Source organism: Anopheles funestus, chromosome 2RL (genome assembly GCF_943734845.2).
Source record: "Anopheles funestus chromosome 2RL, idAnoFuneDA-416_04, whole genome shotgun sequence".
Taxonomy (NCBI): domain Eukaryota; kingdom Metazoa; phylum Arthropoda; class Insecta; order Diptera; family Culicidae; genus Anopheles; species Anopheles funestus.
In genome coordinates, this window is record NC_064598.1 from 48,790,808 (window position 1) to 48,805,111 (window position 14,304).

At 39.0% G+C, this 14,304-nt stretch overlaps 1 protein-coding gene across 9 annotated transcripts in view; it reads left to right on the plus strand.

Moving 5' to 3' along the window:
• Positions 1-14,304, plus strand: part of LOC125760876 (uncharacterized protein CG43867) — a 192,115-nt gene that overhangs the window by 142,318 nt on the left and 35,493 nt on the right. For all 9 annotated transcript variants that reach the window (XM_049421426.1, XM_049421429.1, XM_049421428.1 and 6 more), the window contains one exon: positions 13,869-13,931. In XM_049421426.1, the coding sequence (XP_049277383.1) occupies positions 13,869-13,931 (63 nt within the window). The remainder of the gene's footprint in view (positions 1-13,868; positions 13,932-14,304) is intronic.

Below are 14,304 nucleotides of genomic sequence, written 5' to 3' on the forward strand. Positions count from 1 at the left end.
TAATTAACGGTAAACAGTTTTAAATTCAAACGTAAATACTTTATCAGTTTATTTTCACCCGGAAAAGAGAATAGACCAATCGACTAGTAACCAACTAACCTTACAAACATAATAACACTACGAGAGACAAATTCGCCTTCATTCTTCACTAAAATGGCAAAAGCTTTATAAAATAGCCACCATTAACCGTCCAGATCGGCAATTGATCGTATCCCTTTGATGCGATTTCATTCAATCGCTTCCCGGTCGCTTGAAAGACCTCACATAGAACCGAACGTCACAGCGTTACCGGTGAAGAATAAAAGATAGACTCTGCATCTCTCAATCCCTTGCTTGCCTGGAAACGGACGGAATAGTTCCGCTTTCCTATAATATACCCCAAGTACGTACGAAATTCATCACGTTACGGTCCATCATTAGTGTCGTTAGTGATTGCGATTAATCTTTCCAGCGCGCCACATCTCGATTCTCGAGCATTCATCGTTCGGTCGGGGTTCAAAAATCGATTGATCGCTACCGGATAAACAAGTCAAGAATGTATGAGGGTTTCTCTCTAGTGGAAGACTCTAGCAACGAATACAGAGTGCAGGTATTCCCTTGGAACGAAAAACCCCTTTTTCCCGGATACGATCTTTGCTGCTAAGTCACAACATTTCCTATTCATTTTGCTTTCTAACTAGTGCGGCCTTTTCACAACGAACAGTGCCCGGGTTTGAGCTGAAGAAACACAACACAGCTTTGCCACGATGAATTGGAATTTTACGCAATTGGTCCAATGGAAAACTTTTCCTCCCCCGTTTGACGAAACAAGACCGGGCAACGGAACCATTGGGTTCCAAAGTTTTCAAACCTAACCTTTCCATTCATTTGAAGGTGGGAAGGAATTGATGTAAGAGATTCCATTTCGTGAAAAATGGATTCGCATCTGAGAAGCAAAACCAAAAAAATCGGGTGAGAGAAATTGAAAAAGCAGGAAACTGAGTTTTCGTGCAAAAAAAAACCAGACATCCTAGCGCTTCTCGAGAGACGTTTTCGGTATGGCGGCTACCAGGTTACATTGCAAGGGAAAGCATCCTTTTTGCCTTTTATTGAAAAATGAGACGAAAAACAACTTCGCAAAGACAGGGCCCTTTCGTCGTGTCCAGAGCGACATGGTTCAGAGCGGTTCTTTGCGTGTTCATAGTTCCGGATCTGTTTTCGTCTAGAATGAAAGAGAAGTAAAAACCGAACTGCTCCATACACTGTGAGCACAGTTTGCCCGAGTCACGGGACCGTTTCAATTGCATCGCCAGCTGGGAAACCGGGTAATAAATGAATTACATCTTCGTGATTGTTGCACTTGCCTGGACCACATCCTCCCGGGAGTTGCGTGCTTCGTTTCGTTTTGTTTCCACTTTGTGTGTGTTTTTTTTGGTGTGTGTTCTGCTTCTACTTAGAGGAAGAATGACCATCTAAATCTAAAACAATCTTTCAATGCATTGCACATCACCAAACGTAAACTGAAAAGGGCACGTGTTGCTGTTCACGTTTTTACTTCACCATGGGACATGGGCAAATGATGGGGGTGAAAAAAACAAAGTTAGCACGATGTGACCCATGTGCGATCATATTTCTTTCGTAGCGTGATGTAATCGTTTGTTGGGTTTTTTTTTGGTTTTTGTTTTTACCTATGGCAAGAAGCATTTCTATATGACCCTTCACTTCAGAACTTTGTTGTCTACCCTTAACAAATAGTGCAGGGATCAAAGCCAGGACCATCGCCTTTCGTCCCACACGAAAGTAAATCCTCCTTGAAAGGAGATAAAAGGGGGAGTTAGGGGGTTGATGGTAAACAAGCCGGATGTGTCCGAAACCCGCTCGTTGATGAAACATGTGTTTTCTGTTCTAGGATTCAACAATTTTGTCGTCTAATGGGATGATTAAAAAAACTGAGTTCCTTTGAGTAATAAATGGCGTCCATGGTGCAGATGAATGAGTGTGGAGCTTTTGCACGGTTTTGTTACCTTTTTTAGAAGCGTTAGAATTATTTTTTAGTATAAATTGAAAAATTTCCACCCACGTTTCTTCTAATATAAAAAAACATTAGTTAATTTTTTTTTAATCTTGTAACGATCAGGTCGTATACAGAATTTTTAATTGGAGTAGATCGCGCATTATCCGTGCTCCTCGGAATACAACCCTGGCGTGATAAGTGGATAATACGGATAATAGTTAAATGTCATTCAATTGATAAATATTAGTGTTTGATATAAATTTCTAACTTTTGAACCAAACTTTTGAACTTGAACCAATTTAATCATGAAATGTATGGCCTTTATTACTTGCCATCATCGGTATTGCTGTTAATATGGCAACTTGTCTTTGGAACTGTCATTTCAGAGCTGTACGGATAATCCGACATCCGGTTGAAAGGTGTCCGGATAATCGATGTTCCATTGTATATACGCTAGTAATTTTCAATTTTTTCGTAATATTTTTTAAAGAAATAATAATATTTTTTTTAATATACAAAAGTATAGCAACAAGACAAAATTAAATTTAATAATCATTCTATTGTACTAAACACTCTTACTAATCTAAAACTCGCACAAAAAAAAACTTTCCAGCCACGGTTTGCTTGTCAAACACTAACAAATGCAACAACCTTAACAATATGTAAATCTTAAAGTGCAAACCATCCACTACTTATATCCACTTGTTTTTTTTCTTTCACTACAAGCTAAAGAGAACAACGAAGAAACCACCAGCGAGGACAAACACACTGTGTGCGCGCTGTTTCCTTTAACCAACTTTTACCATCATAAATCGTGAACGCACGGACACAAAACTTTTGCCCAGCAATAGATAATGGAAAATATGTCTCTGTCGCACTTTGTGCCTGTACCTGCACTACTACACCATCCCACCCCACACCGCTGTCAACATTCATTCCCGACCAACTCATCCAAACTGCGAGTTGTTTCTTGATCCTTCTTGAAACGGAACCAACGGCGAATCCCTGTTTCGCCTGGTTTCGCCTGCGGGGTAAGATGGATGAGTAGCGCTTTGTTTTTATTGGATAAAATATGCATGAGCTCATGGTATGCTACCCCGGTCCCGGCTATCGTTCCGGAAGCGCATCCTTGGCAATGAGTCTCGAGTGCACGCATGGCCGGGAACTACCAGTTCATCACTTCAGTTCCATATCCCGAATCATCCCGGGACGGCAAACATGTCACAGTTGGAAAAGTCTGAAATTATTTTATTGTTTTAACAATCATCATCGGTGTTAACCGCACTGAAAACAGTTGTTATGGTGAAAGTTCTGTTTCGTTTAGGAAAATGCTTAAGGTTGGTAAGGAATTTTGGTAACATACAATACCTTCATTCCTTCGTTAAAGTTTGTCCTTAATATTTTCAAAATATTTTGGGTTTAGTTTTAAAACCAACAAATCCAGTCAACAGTAATACATACTCTCATAGTTATCTACGTGCAACTCAATTTCTACTGATAAGAACAACATTTTAAAATGGGATATAAAGCGTAAAGAAATTTGTCTTCTTGAAAAATTTGTCATCGTCTCGTAACCTCATTTTGGTGTGATTGTAAGTTCTTACGAACAAAGACAGCCATCGCTTGTACTTTTTTCATTCTTTCTTGTTCGCGTCTACAACTTACAACGTTACATCCCTTCAAGCATGACGCGTTGCACACAAGACCATACCATTACACCTTGGTTGCATTTTGCTCCATACGAATGTGTGTAAGTAGGGCCATGTTTGCCTTGTGTAGCAATTTTCCTGTACCATATCAAAACGCTACCAAAAGATTCGCCGAAACATTCACCCATTTCAAACCCACCCGTAGGGAAACTACCTTTAAGAAGCAGCGAAAAAAACCCCGTCCTTCTTGCTGGGTTACATCAGTGCGCCTTGATAAGCCACATGTACGCGGGATTTTCCGTGTCTTTCCCAATGTCAACATGTCCAACAATGGTGCGCGTATGGCTGTACGGTGTTGGAATAAATGGCGTTACATGAGGCGTTACATGCATCGCAACACCGAAACGTGGATGGTTGCCAGTGTGGATGGGCGACAGTACCGTAATTGTGTTCGAAAAGCGCATCGTCATGGTTGGTGTAGGTCTTGTGGGAGAAAATCGGCGAACCAGCATCCCGATTGGAATGTAGGGTTTTTGGGAAAATTGGGTCACATCCGAACGGTGCGAACACCGCCAATTCTAAGAAAAGGGTAATCTAATGGAAAATTCTCCAGCCATGTCGGTGCAACAGTCTTTTGTTGAGCGCAGAAGCATCAGAAATGGAGCACGCAGGTACACGTACTGTAAGCAAATGCCTTACATTGTTTCGCATTGTAATGTGTTCCCAGCTCTATTGGGTAGCTATTTATTATTTATTAAGCAATAATAGTTGTATGGCTATTTAAAATGACATGGATGTATTTTAAACTATATCGAAAGAGGTACATTGGGGAAAATGGAAATAAGAGGAATTGAAGTTGTGAGATATGGATAATAGGACTTTAATAGGGAAGCTAGGAAACTATCGTAATTTAAAGTATTGATAGTGTCCTACCATCCTGGTTTAAATAATCATAATTAATCTAACATCCAACAACTTTATGGAATCAACAATATTGTTAAGTATATTTACTACAAATGCACTCTGAGCGACTATAGGTCCATTGTCCTAAGAACTGTATTGGTAACATAAAATAACGAGAACGATACGGAGATGTATTTTGATAAACTTGTTGAAGAATTCTAATTTCCTGACTCATGTAGTAGAATCCCAATAAGGATGGCAGAATAGAGACAGGACAAAATGAAATCTTCTATCTATATATATAAAATTCTCGTGTCGCGGTGTTAGTGTGCAAACTCCTCTTAAACGGCTGAACCGATTTGTATGAAGTTTTCGCTGAACGTTCGTTAGGTATGAGAATAGGTTTACCGCTACTTTCCGTTTCGTTAGGTAGCCTCTGGCCAATATTTTGAGTTCTTTTCTGTTTTTCCTACGGGAGTTATCAAGTAGGCATAGCCGTTTTTGAAACACGAATGTTGAACACTACTGAAACAAAAAAGTTCTAACGAATAAATCAATCAAAGTAGGTACACATGACGATTTATTAGTGCAATTTTATTCAGTAAAGCGTAAAGCAAGTGATAAATAAGTAAAAAGCAAGTGTGTGAATAATTCTCTCTCCCTCTTCTTGGCTTTAACGACCTTACAGGTCACGCTGGCCATTTCTGGGTTACTAGACTTATTTTTACCACGTAGCGTAATACTCAGTCCATGCTACGGGGGGACGGTCCGGATGAGATTTGAACCCGGTCCTGCGTGGGGACCGGCGCCGTTTATCACATGCACCATTGGCGGTGGATAATTGAAAAATGCTGTTTAGTAATTCGCGGCTCGGTGGTACATGTGGAATCGGCGCCTTACACGGAAGGACCTGGTATTAAATCCCAATCGTCAAGGAAAGCCAGAAATTTCTCCTGAAGTAGCAGAAAAGAAGAAGAAGAGCCACAAAAAAGATGAAAAATTGCTTTGATTTGGAATATCATTTGGATTAAGAATGGCAATAATTTAAGAATTTTCAATTAATCAACGATATTCTCTAATCGCCACTCTAATACTACCAGACGAATCAAGATTGAACATTCAAAATGTTTGCTTTAATTACAAAAGGCATGTTTAAGGGCAAAGCTAGGTTTGCCGGGTAAGCTAGTAATACATAAAAACATGCAGGACATACAATAAATAGAGGAATTCGAGATAATTAACGGCTGTTATGATATCTTAGTTACGATTTATTTATTTTTTTATTCGTGTAGAACGGCTAGGGATGAGTTACGTTTTATTAAACCGTATAAATTAATAAACTAATTTATTTCAATATTGCTCCTTTATTTAGCATCCTTTAAAAAGCATAATTTATTTATAACAAAGTTCTTTTTTGATTACTTTTAATAAATTTATTAGATTAATATTTGAATTAAAATCAATAATCCTTAAGGGAGATTGACACGAATGAATCAATGGTTTTAAATACCAAAAACTCTCCAATAGAGTGATTTAAATCCAAATAGTGTGAGAATAGAGTGATTTAAATCCAAATAGTACATATGAGAAAACGTATTTACTAAGTCTTATTGAATGATTTCTTTTTTTATTTGCAAAGCATTAAGCAGAAGATAAGAAACAAGATTTTAAATCTGTTTCACACGAAAAGACCTTTTTACTCACCTCCATATCAAACGTTTACAATATTTGTCTATTTTATATTATAAGAAAATCAAACGTTCCTAAATACAGATCCTACCATGATTCAAATTTATTTGTGGCTCCCATTTTTAATTGAATATCCCTCCAAACCAATACAATATACAAAGCACAACGAACAAAATGTGTTTCACCAACTTAACGAATTGCTCTCGCCAATCAATATCAACAAGTGCGCCCGCCGCCGTTGACAAAAGCCATCCACAAATTGCTCAACGCATCAGCATTTTCGCCAAACATTCGCGCTGCGGACAAAACGTTTGTTTGTCTGCCCACAAAAAAACCCGCCTCGTGCCCGTTTAGTCACGGTTTCCTGCAAGTCCACAGAAACCAGTGTCTGCGGGTACAATAAAATTTGATGGTAGATAAAATTCGATTCCCCCCTATTAGGCGCGGCACGTTGCACATCGTAAGCGAAGAAAAATCTGCGAAAAATCAATCCACCCGGTTCCCGTGTTCGAGTAGCGCACACTCGTCCGTCGAGTGTTTGAACCTGAACCGACAATCAATAGCCAAATAATAGGCCGATTTTTTACGCCTCCAACCCACAACAAAAGCGTAAACGCACACAAAGGACGGTTGAGCGGTTGTTGTTTTTTTTTGTAGTGAATTTCCTTCGCCCTTAGAGTGTGTCCTTTACGCTGCCTTTGAGCATGTTCTTATTTGCTTCCTATACTCCCTACCTACCCACATTTAACAACAGCTTCTTCAGTGATTCCTAACCATCATCGATGGGCAGTGCGGATTCACACGTAGTAGACCGTCAAAAGGAAAGATTTTCAATCCGCATGGAGACGCCCGGTGTTTCATCTCGTCGAATGGAAAAAGATTCACCTGCCCTCGTTAGGCTGATTGTGCTCATCCCGTGTTGAGTATCCTTGGTGATGGAAGCCGGGAAACTCCCATGGTAGACACACAACAGCTTACCACAACAAAAGGTCGTCACTAGCAGCACTTGAATTTTCCACATCCCGCTGGCCACCCGACCGTCTTGAGAACCGGAAAATTAAGGACGAAGGATCTTTATAGGACAAAAAAACCGGTGCTGGCACATAAGCGAGAAAGAGTGTGATGCTCTGTTTCCTTTCCTGTGCGGGGTTGGTGTATTTTTTTTGTTGCAAAACAGATCGCAAACAGACACCAAGTGAATTAAAGTTATCAAATTGTAGCTGGTTCTTGTTTGATTTCAGGCATTGTAAATGGGGAGAATGAGAACGAAAAGAGAAAGTGTATCAGAGAGAGCGAGAAAATACTGCAACACGAAAGAATTTTCTTACTTGCAGAATAGAAATGGTCTTTCACCCCTATTGCTGCGTGCCAAGGTTTGAGTGGCTCTCGATTACGGGAAAAAGTAGGAAAATATCCCCAAGCAACCGAGTTGCTATGGTTGCATGATTTCTGCGTCAGACTCTAGGTGGTTGTAGGTAGGCTGAGTCGGTTACCTTTGCTCTCTTTCTTTCTCATTCATTTCCTACTTTCCTTCGTTCTCGTTGCCCACAGCAACAAGAATGATGCTGAGCGATATGGTGTATAGGTTGATGCTTGGCTCACAGTAGGAAAGAAAGTTTTTTTAGGTACGTTGAACGATAATTTTCCGACCACTTGTTGAAGTTTTGAGATGAGGTGAACGAGTGAACTTTCTCCAAAAGGAATAACTTAATTAGAACAGAAGCATTTTTATTCAGCATTACGTAGGAGGTGGTGTAGAGAGCATCTAAATTTATTACAAGAGGGGATTTTAAGGCTTTTCAATACAATTGTTTAGTTTCACTTTATACTGTTTTGCTTCATAATTTACTGCTGATTTATAACTTCAATAATAATTGAAAAGGTGTTACTCGAGTAGCATCGTAAATTTAGATTTATTTATTTTTATTTAATTATTACGGCATTTATCCGTATTATAAGCAACATAAATTTATTAAAAAGTTTTTTTTTGTATATAATTATTACTAAATTTAATAAAAAATTATTTGCAATAGAATTTTTACAAAAATTCTTTCTTTTTACATAAATTCTCTTATTGTAACTTCGTCAAAATAACCGCACATTATTTATTATAATGAGTTTTATTTATTTTTATTTATTTGCTATAATTTTTAACACTTTATTATTTATTGATTTTTATTTATTTACTATAATTTTCAACACTTTATTAAAGTATGTGCTAATACGTTATTTCCTGCTACATGGCAGCAATATTTCCCTTGTGTCACTTTAAAAAATACGACATCAAAATGCTTACACTTGAACAGAACAACTTCAACCCATTTTCGTTGTTTGCTTTCCCGTTATTAACTGCTCCCGTGTTTACTTAACGAAAATTGGATTCAGTTCTAGCTGGATTTACCACACGAAAAAAAGGGGGTTAGGCATGAAGCCAGGTATGCTAAGACACGCACACACTGAAGACATCCTCCAAAAGTAACCACCTTCACAACGCGTACGGCAAGGCTCTGTTTTCGTTTGCTTCGCGCAACAACAATCATCCGGTTGGGCTTTGTCTTGGCGTCAATGTCGTTCATCCATCATCTTGTCAGCTTGTCCTGCGCCCATAGGTGCAAAACGAAGTGCTTGAGAATGCTTTCCCTCCAACGGTGTTCGCATTACTTTGGCCCATCCCGCACGGTGAGGGTTTTCTCACGCACAAAAACGAATGGAGGTATATGAGGTGCGCCTTACGTATTGCTCAGTTCAACTACGGGCGAAAAAAAATAAATAGGAAAAATGGGCTTTACGTACGTTCCATCGAGAAGATTTTTCAAACCAACTTGCCATTTTCCATGCCGCTCTCGCCCTTAAACGGAAGGAAAAACATTTATCAAAATAGATTTCCACCAAACCGGGCCAGAGTTTCGGTTTTCTGTTACGCTTTTTTTGTATCGCGTTTGAAAAGCAGCTTCCAGCAAATGCGCGTTCTGGCACAAATCGTATCGCCTACGGAATGCTTGCCTTAATGATATGCCAACACACACACCGAACCTAACGATTCTCACCCCCTTTTTTGTTGGGCCCCTTTTCTGTAGGGCATTCATTTAAACATTGTTTTCCTTCACTCATAACCGAATTGTGTTGGCAGCTTACCACACAGCCATTCTAGGCCGTGGGGCTTGTTAACGAGATGGAAAATAAGCGCCCGGGCGAATAAAAGAACAAAACCCGCACTCGGAGCAAAACGGTACCTATCGCACCGAATTGTAACTGAATGGATGGTGTTTTAGAAAGCCGAAGGGAAAGCGGAGATTTTGTTCCATTTTTCGTTCCGATATTGTTGTGGAATTGTTTCTGCTTTGGTAAAGTTTATTCATGCCAGAATCGATTTGAAGCAGAGATACCACAACACACTTGCACTCTCACGGATTTATCGTATTCCATCGGAGCAAATGTAATGCACAGGAATCAATCACTTTCCTTAGGGATTTTGGTTGATGGGAAGAATTATGAAGAGCATAAAATGGATATTAGAGATTGGTTAGATATTTTTAAACAATTTAATTTCTTGTGCATTAAACTTGACTTGTTTTTGTTATTAATAATAACATAATAGATATATTTTTGTTTTTATTGATTTAAGGAGAGACATACAGTCAGCATCTTCTAAAACAGGGGTATCCAAACTACGGCCCGCAAGATCCTACCGAGAGATCCCGAGATTGGCCCTCAGCAGTGGCTCTGCCACTCAAAGCGGTCCGCCATCTAAAAAGTTTGGAGGCCCCTGTTACATATTTAAGAAAACATATTTTCTTTTACAATTTCTGAATGTGTGAAGATTCAGAAATATTTGATAAAAGTTCCAAATCAGATATATCTTCGTACAACGAAGTAAGATACACAACGAAGAGTAAATCCTTCACTTTTGTGAGGGTCGTGCATCGTTTTTGTAACTTTAAATTTTAAAAGCCTTAGCGGAAGTGGTGCCGATTCTACACGTCCGGTACGAAATCCCTTCCGAACTATTCCTGCATAGCGCCGATATACTAAATTACGAGTGTTGTAGTCTGCCAAACCGTTATCCCCTTTTTGCTGGATGCATCCATGCCACCAATGGCTCTCTCTCAGCTTGATCCTCCTCAGATATACGACTCTTCTGTCCATGTGAATGGTCTAAAATGACTTTACGGGCTGGGTTGTCCGGTATCATTCATATGACATGACCACCCCTCGGCTTCTACATTGTCCTTCCACACGTACGATCTTCTGAGCATCTTCCTCTCGCACGCGGCTTAGATAATTTCGTCAGATTCTGGCAAAGTTCCTGTCTCAGAGCCTGTAAGTAGTTGAAAAGTGTATGTGAGTACTGGGATTTTAAAAATCCTATGTAGTTTCCATTTCGATTGACGGGACATATGTTTTTGTTGGAGGAGTTTCATCAGACATTGAAAAGACAGTTTACCAGCCAGTATTCTAGCGCGTCTAAATGTAAGTCCTTCCAAAAGTGTATTCGCCTGTCTGTACGTCAGAATTTTTTTATTAAACTTATATGAAATTCTTAACAAAAAACTTATGATAAATTCAAATTGAGAAGGGATTACAGGGTGATTCCCATCTCTTTCGCAACGTTGAATAAAATCCGAACATATTTGTAGTTCTTCGTAGTTGCGTTCAGATAATAGGAGTATGGGTCATGCCGTACCGAATTCTACAATTGACATGGTCAATGCCTTGAAATCGTTTGGAGTCAGACTTGTCTTCTTCTTTTTCTTCTTCTTGGCTTCACGACCTCCAAGGACACGCCGGCCATTTCTGGCTTACTAGACTTATTTTTACCAAATAATCAGATTATAAGTCGGGATGGTTGCACATGCCTATAAGTTGCTGATATATATTTAATATTGAAATATTTAAAATCAATTAATCACGCTATTCGCTGTGATAATGTTGATACAACGGATCCATTTCCCGATGCAAAGATATTCTGAAATATATTTAAAAGTATGTAAAAGTATGTAAATTTGTATGTTAACAAAATTTAAAAAAAATGTATTGAGTTTAAATTGTAACAGCAGCTCTTTCTTGTTCCAAAAATGTTTTTTCTACAAAACATAAACATAAACGTTTCGTAGAATGAAATGTTTTGCGCTAAATTATCATCCCTTCAACAATTAATTTAAAACTTTAAATCCCTTTCTTCTTCATTGTAAAGTTTACATATCCAAAATATCATCAGTCATCTTTCCATAATTAAGGTGTCCTTTCATGCTTCCAGTTTTTTTTTTGGTGTGTTCTACACCTTTCCATCACATTTAAGCTCAATCATCGTCTGAAAGTTACAGAATTTCCTAGCGCCAGCCCCATTTTCCATCCCACGAGGCAAGAAAATGCCCGCTACCAGTACAAGTGAGGGTGGATTTCCCTGCTTTTTTTTTGGTTCTCCCTCTTTTTTTAAACGAACGATCATTAAATTATCGGTTGATTGAATTAGACCTTGGTTACGGGTACGAAGTTTTCACCGCTCGCCGGGAAGCGTTCTGATTTTTCTCAACACGTTCCACCTAACAAAACCCGTCCCTTCTTCGCATTTTACTACCCCCCCCCGTGTTCGGCTACCAATGGATGGCCAGTATTCCGTAGAAAATCGATCGATTTTCTCGTTCGATTTAACCGGAAATTCTTTCACTTAAGCAGGCTTAGCAGCGGATATCGCTTGGGTGCGATATGCCTGTCGCCTTCGTTTCCACCATTTTTAAGTTTGTTTGCTTTTACAGCGGAAAAAGTATATTTACTAAAGGTGGAAAAAATGTGTGAAAGTATTTTAACGCAAGCAAACGATTTGTGCTGTGCTGGCTACTGAAAAAGTCGAGCTCTAAATAATTACATTTCCCAAAGCGTCCAACGCTTGTAAGCAACCCTGGCACAATGCCCGGAAGCTGTTAGTTTGCTGAGCGTTTCATTATTTTTGCCATCTTTCCGACCCTTAGGAAAAGTGTTTATACCGGGACCAGGACGAATACCTGTTGACCGTAAATTTAAAATAGCGTAAAATTGATGTACGACGATGAAACCAATTTTCACTTAATGACCACCATACTTATACTTATCTTTCATTAAAACTTTAAACATTTTATTTATGTTATTAAAAATATCAGGTAAATAATGTAAATAAATAAATCATGTGTCCCATTCGTATCTATAAAACGACACATTTTTAAATAAAATCGAATACTTCACACTTAAACGTCGACCTAATCCCACGATTAATTCGATGGCGTAGGATTTACTTACACTCTAAAGCCAAACCCCGAGCTCTAAACGTTCTGAACGTAAAGCTTTTTTTTTTAATTACGCCCAAAAGCCACAATCCGTTCATTCGGCAAAGCTTGCCTCATTTGCACACATTTCTTTGCCAAACCAAATTTTCCACTGCAAAGCGCTTTTTATTAAATCATTCCCGACGATTCCGGACACGTTTTTCTACACTACGAACCACTCTTGCTGTTTCACTTTAATGAGGATCTTTTCAACAACAAAAAATCGTCGACCATTTTTCGGTATGCCAATTGTTTGCCACTGCATCCCTACAAAAATCCCAAGTTGAAGGCACCGGACCAAACCATCCCCCAGCAGGGTGTGTGTGTGTGTGGCATTAGGGATCCGAAAGTGTCCCGGTACCCATGATCATTAGTTTGTATTTTCGCACTGCCACCGTGTGGCTTTTGCGTCTCATTTGAATCTGAAATGTTCGTTAACGCTGTGCGGCCGTTTACTAAATTCGGGCTGCTGCCGGTTGATGAAGGCTTTCCCTTTTCTATACGGTTCCGGTGCATTCTTCCAGTCGTTTGATGCGATTGTTGAATAGGAATTGGTGTAGCCAAAAATATCCCTTGCGCAATGGGGGGTACATTTCGTTCACGAAACGAAATTTTAATTAGCACTAATTGCCATCATCAACAACTGGCTGTTGGCGGTCGATGGAGAAGTCGGTTTTAGGAACGTTTTTGGTAATGGACTCAGTCGGTCAGGCGTCCGCCAAACGAACGGCAACAAGATTGCTCATTATAGAAGCAAAGCTAAACGGCTAAAGTCGATGCCTTCGAAGTTCGTAAATTGACAAATCTCTCGAGTGATTCGGGATATCGTACGGTGAGCAAACTTTGCTATCACTTAATTACGGGCCAATGTGGGAAAATGAAATACACTGGTTCTTAGATGTGGAGATTTGAAACTGACTTTTAAAACATAGCTTTATGGGATGAAGGTATGGGTGAGATGAAAATTTGAAATCTACCAAGAACAGTGACTAATACACTTTAAATAAATTTTGTCAAATATTTCCTAAACGATTTTCTTTAAGAAAAACGGAAGAGCGTGAAGAGGAATTGTTCTCATAAATCTGTAGTTCATCGAAAAATGATTGCAGAAAACACCGCAGAATGTTTTCATGCAACACTAGCGCCACCTATTTGTCAACGTTTGTACCGCGAAGGGAAAACATCGCCCCTTTATCCGAGACACACTTTGTTTGTCGCGACAGAAACTAGAACCTTGCCATTATGGATATTTACCTTACTTTCTTTTAAAAGAAACATATTTTTGTATTAAACTTCTTTAAAATCTGACTATTTATTTTCTTTTTCTTCCAACAGCTCTCCGAATTGGAGCAGCGCGTTATCGAAGCCGAAGAACGAGCCGAAGAGGCTGAAGACAAGGTAAGTCGATTTAAAAATTATCCAACAAAAAAATATGTATTTCTACGTTGTTTTAAGGCATACATAAAAGGATTTGAAGCATTATCGTTATACTTTCCATTACGCTGTAACTTTAATTCTATAGCTTGGAAATTCAATCGTTTTCGACCGTTCTTAGGCTTCTCAAGCTACACACCGCCCAATCCGAATGCGTACGAGCTGCGTTCAATCATTTGATGTGATTAAAAGCAAACACAGCACAAAATAAACATTCATAAAAGTAAACGACAAGGGTGAACAAGTTCCATTGGTGGGGTAAAAATTCGTTAAATTCGTGCAATATTTTATCAAGAACTTTCATTAAATTTTTCAGATTTCAGAAGACAAAAATGTT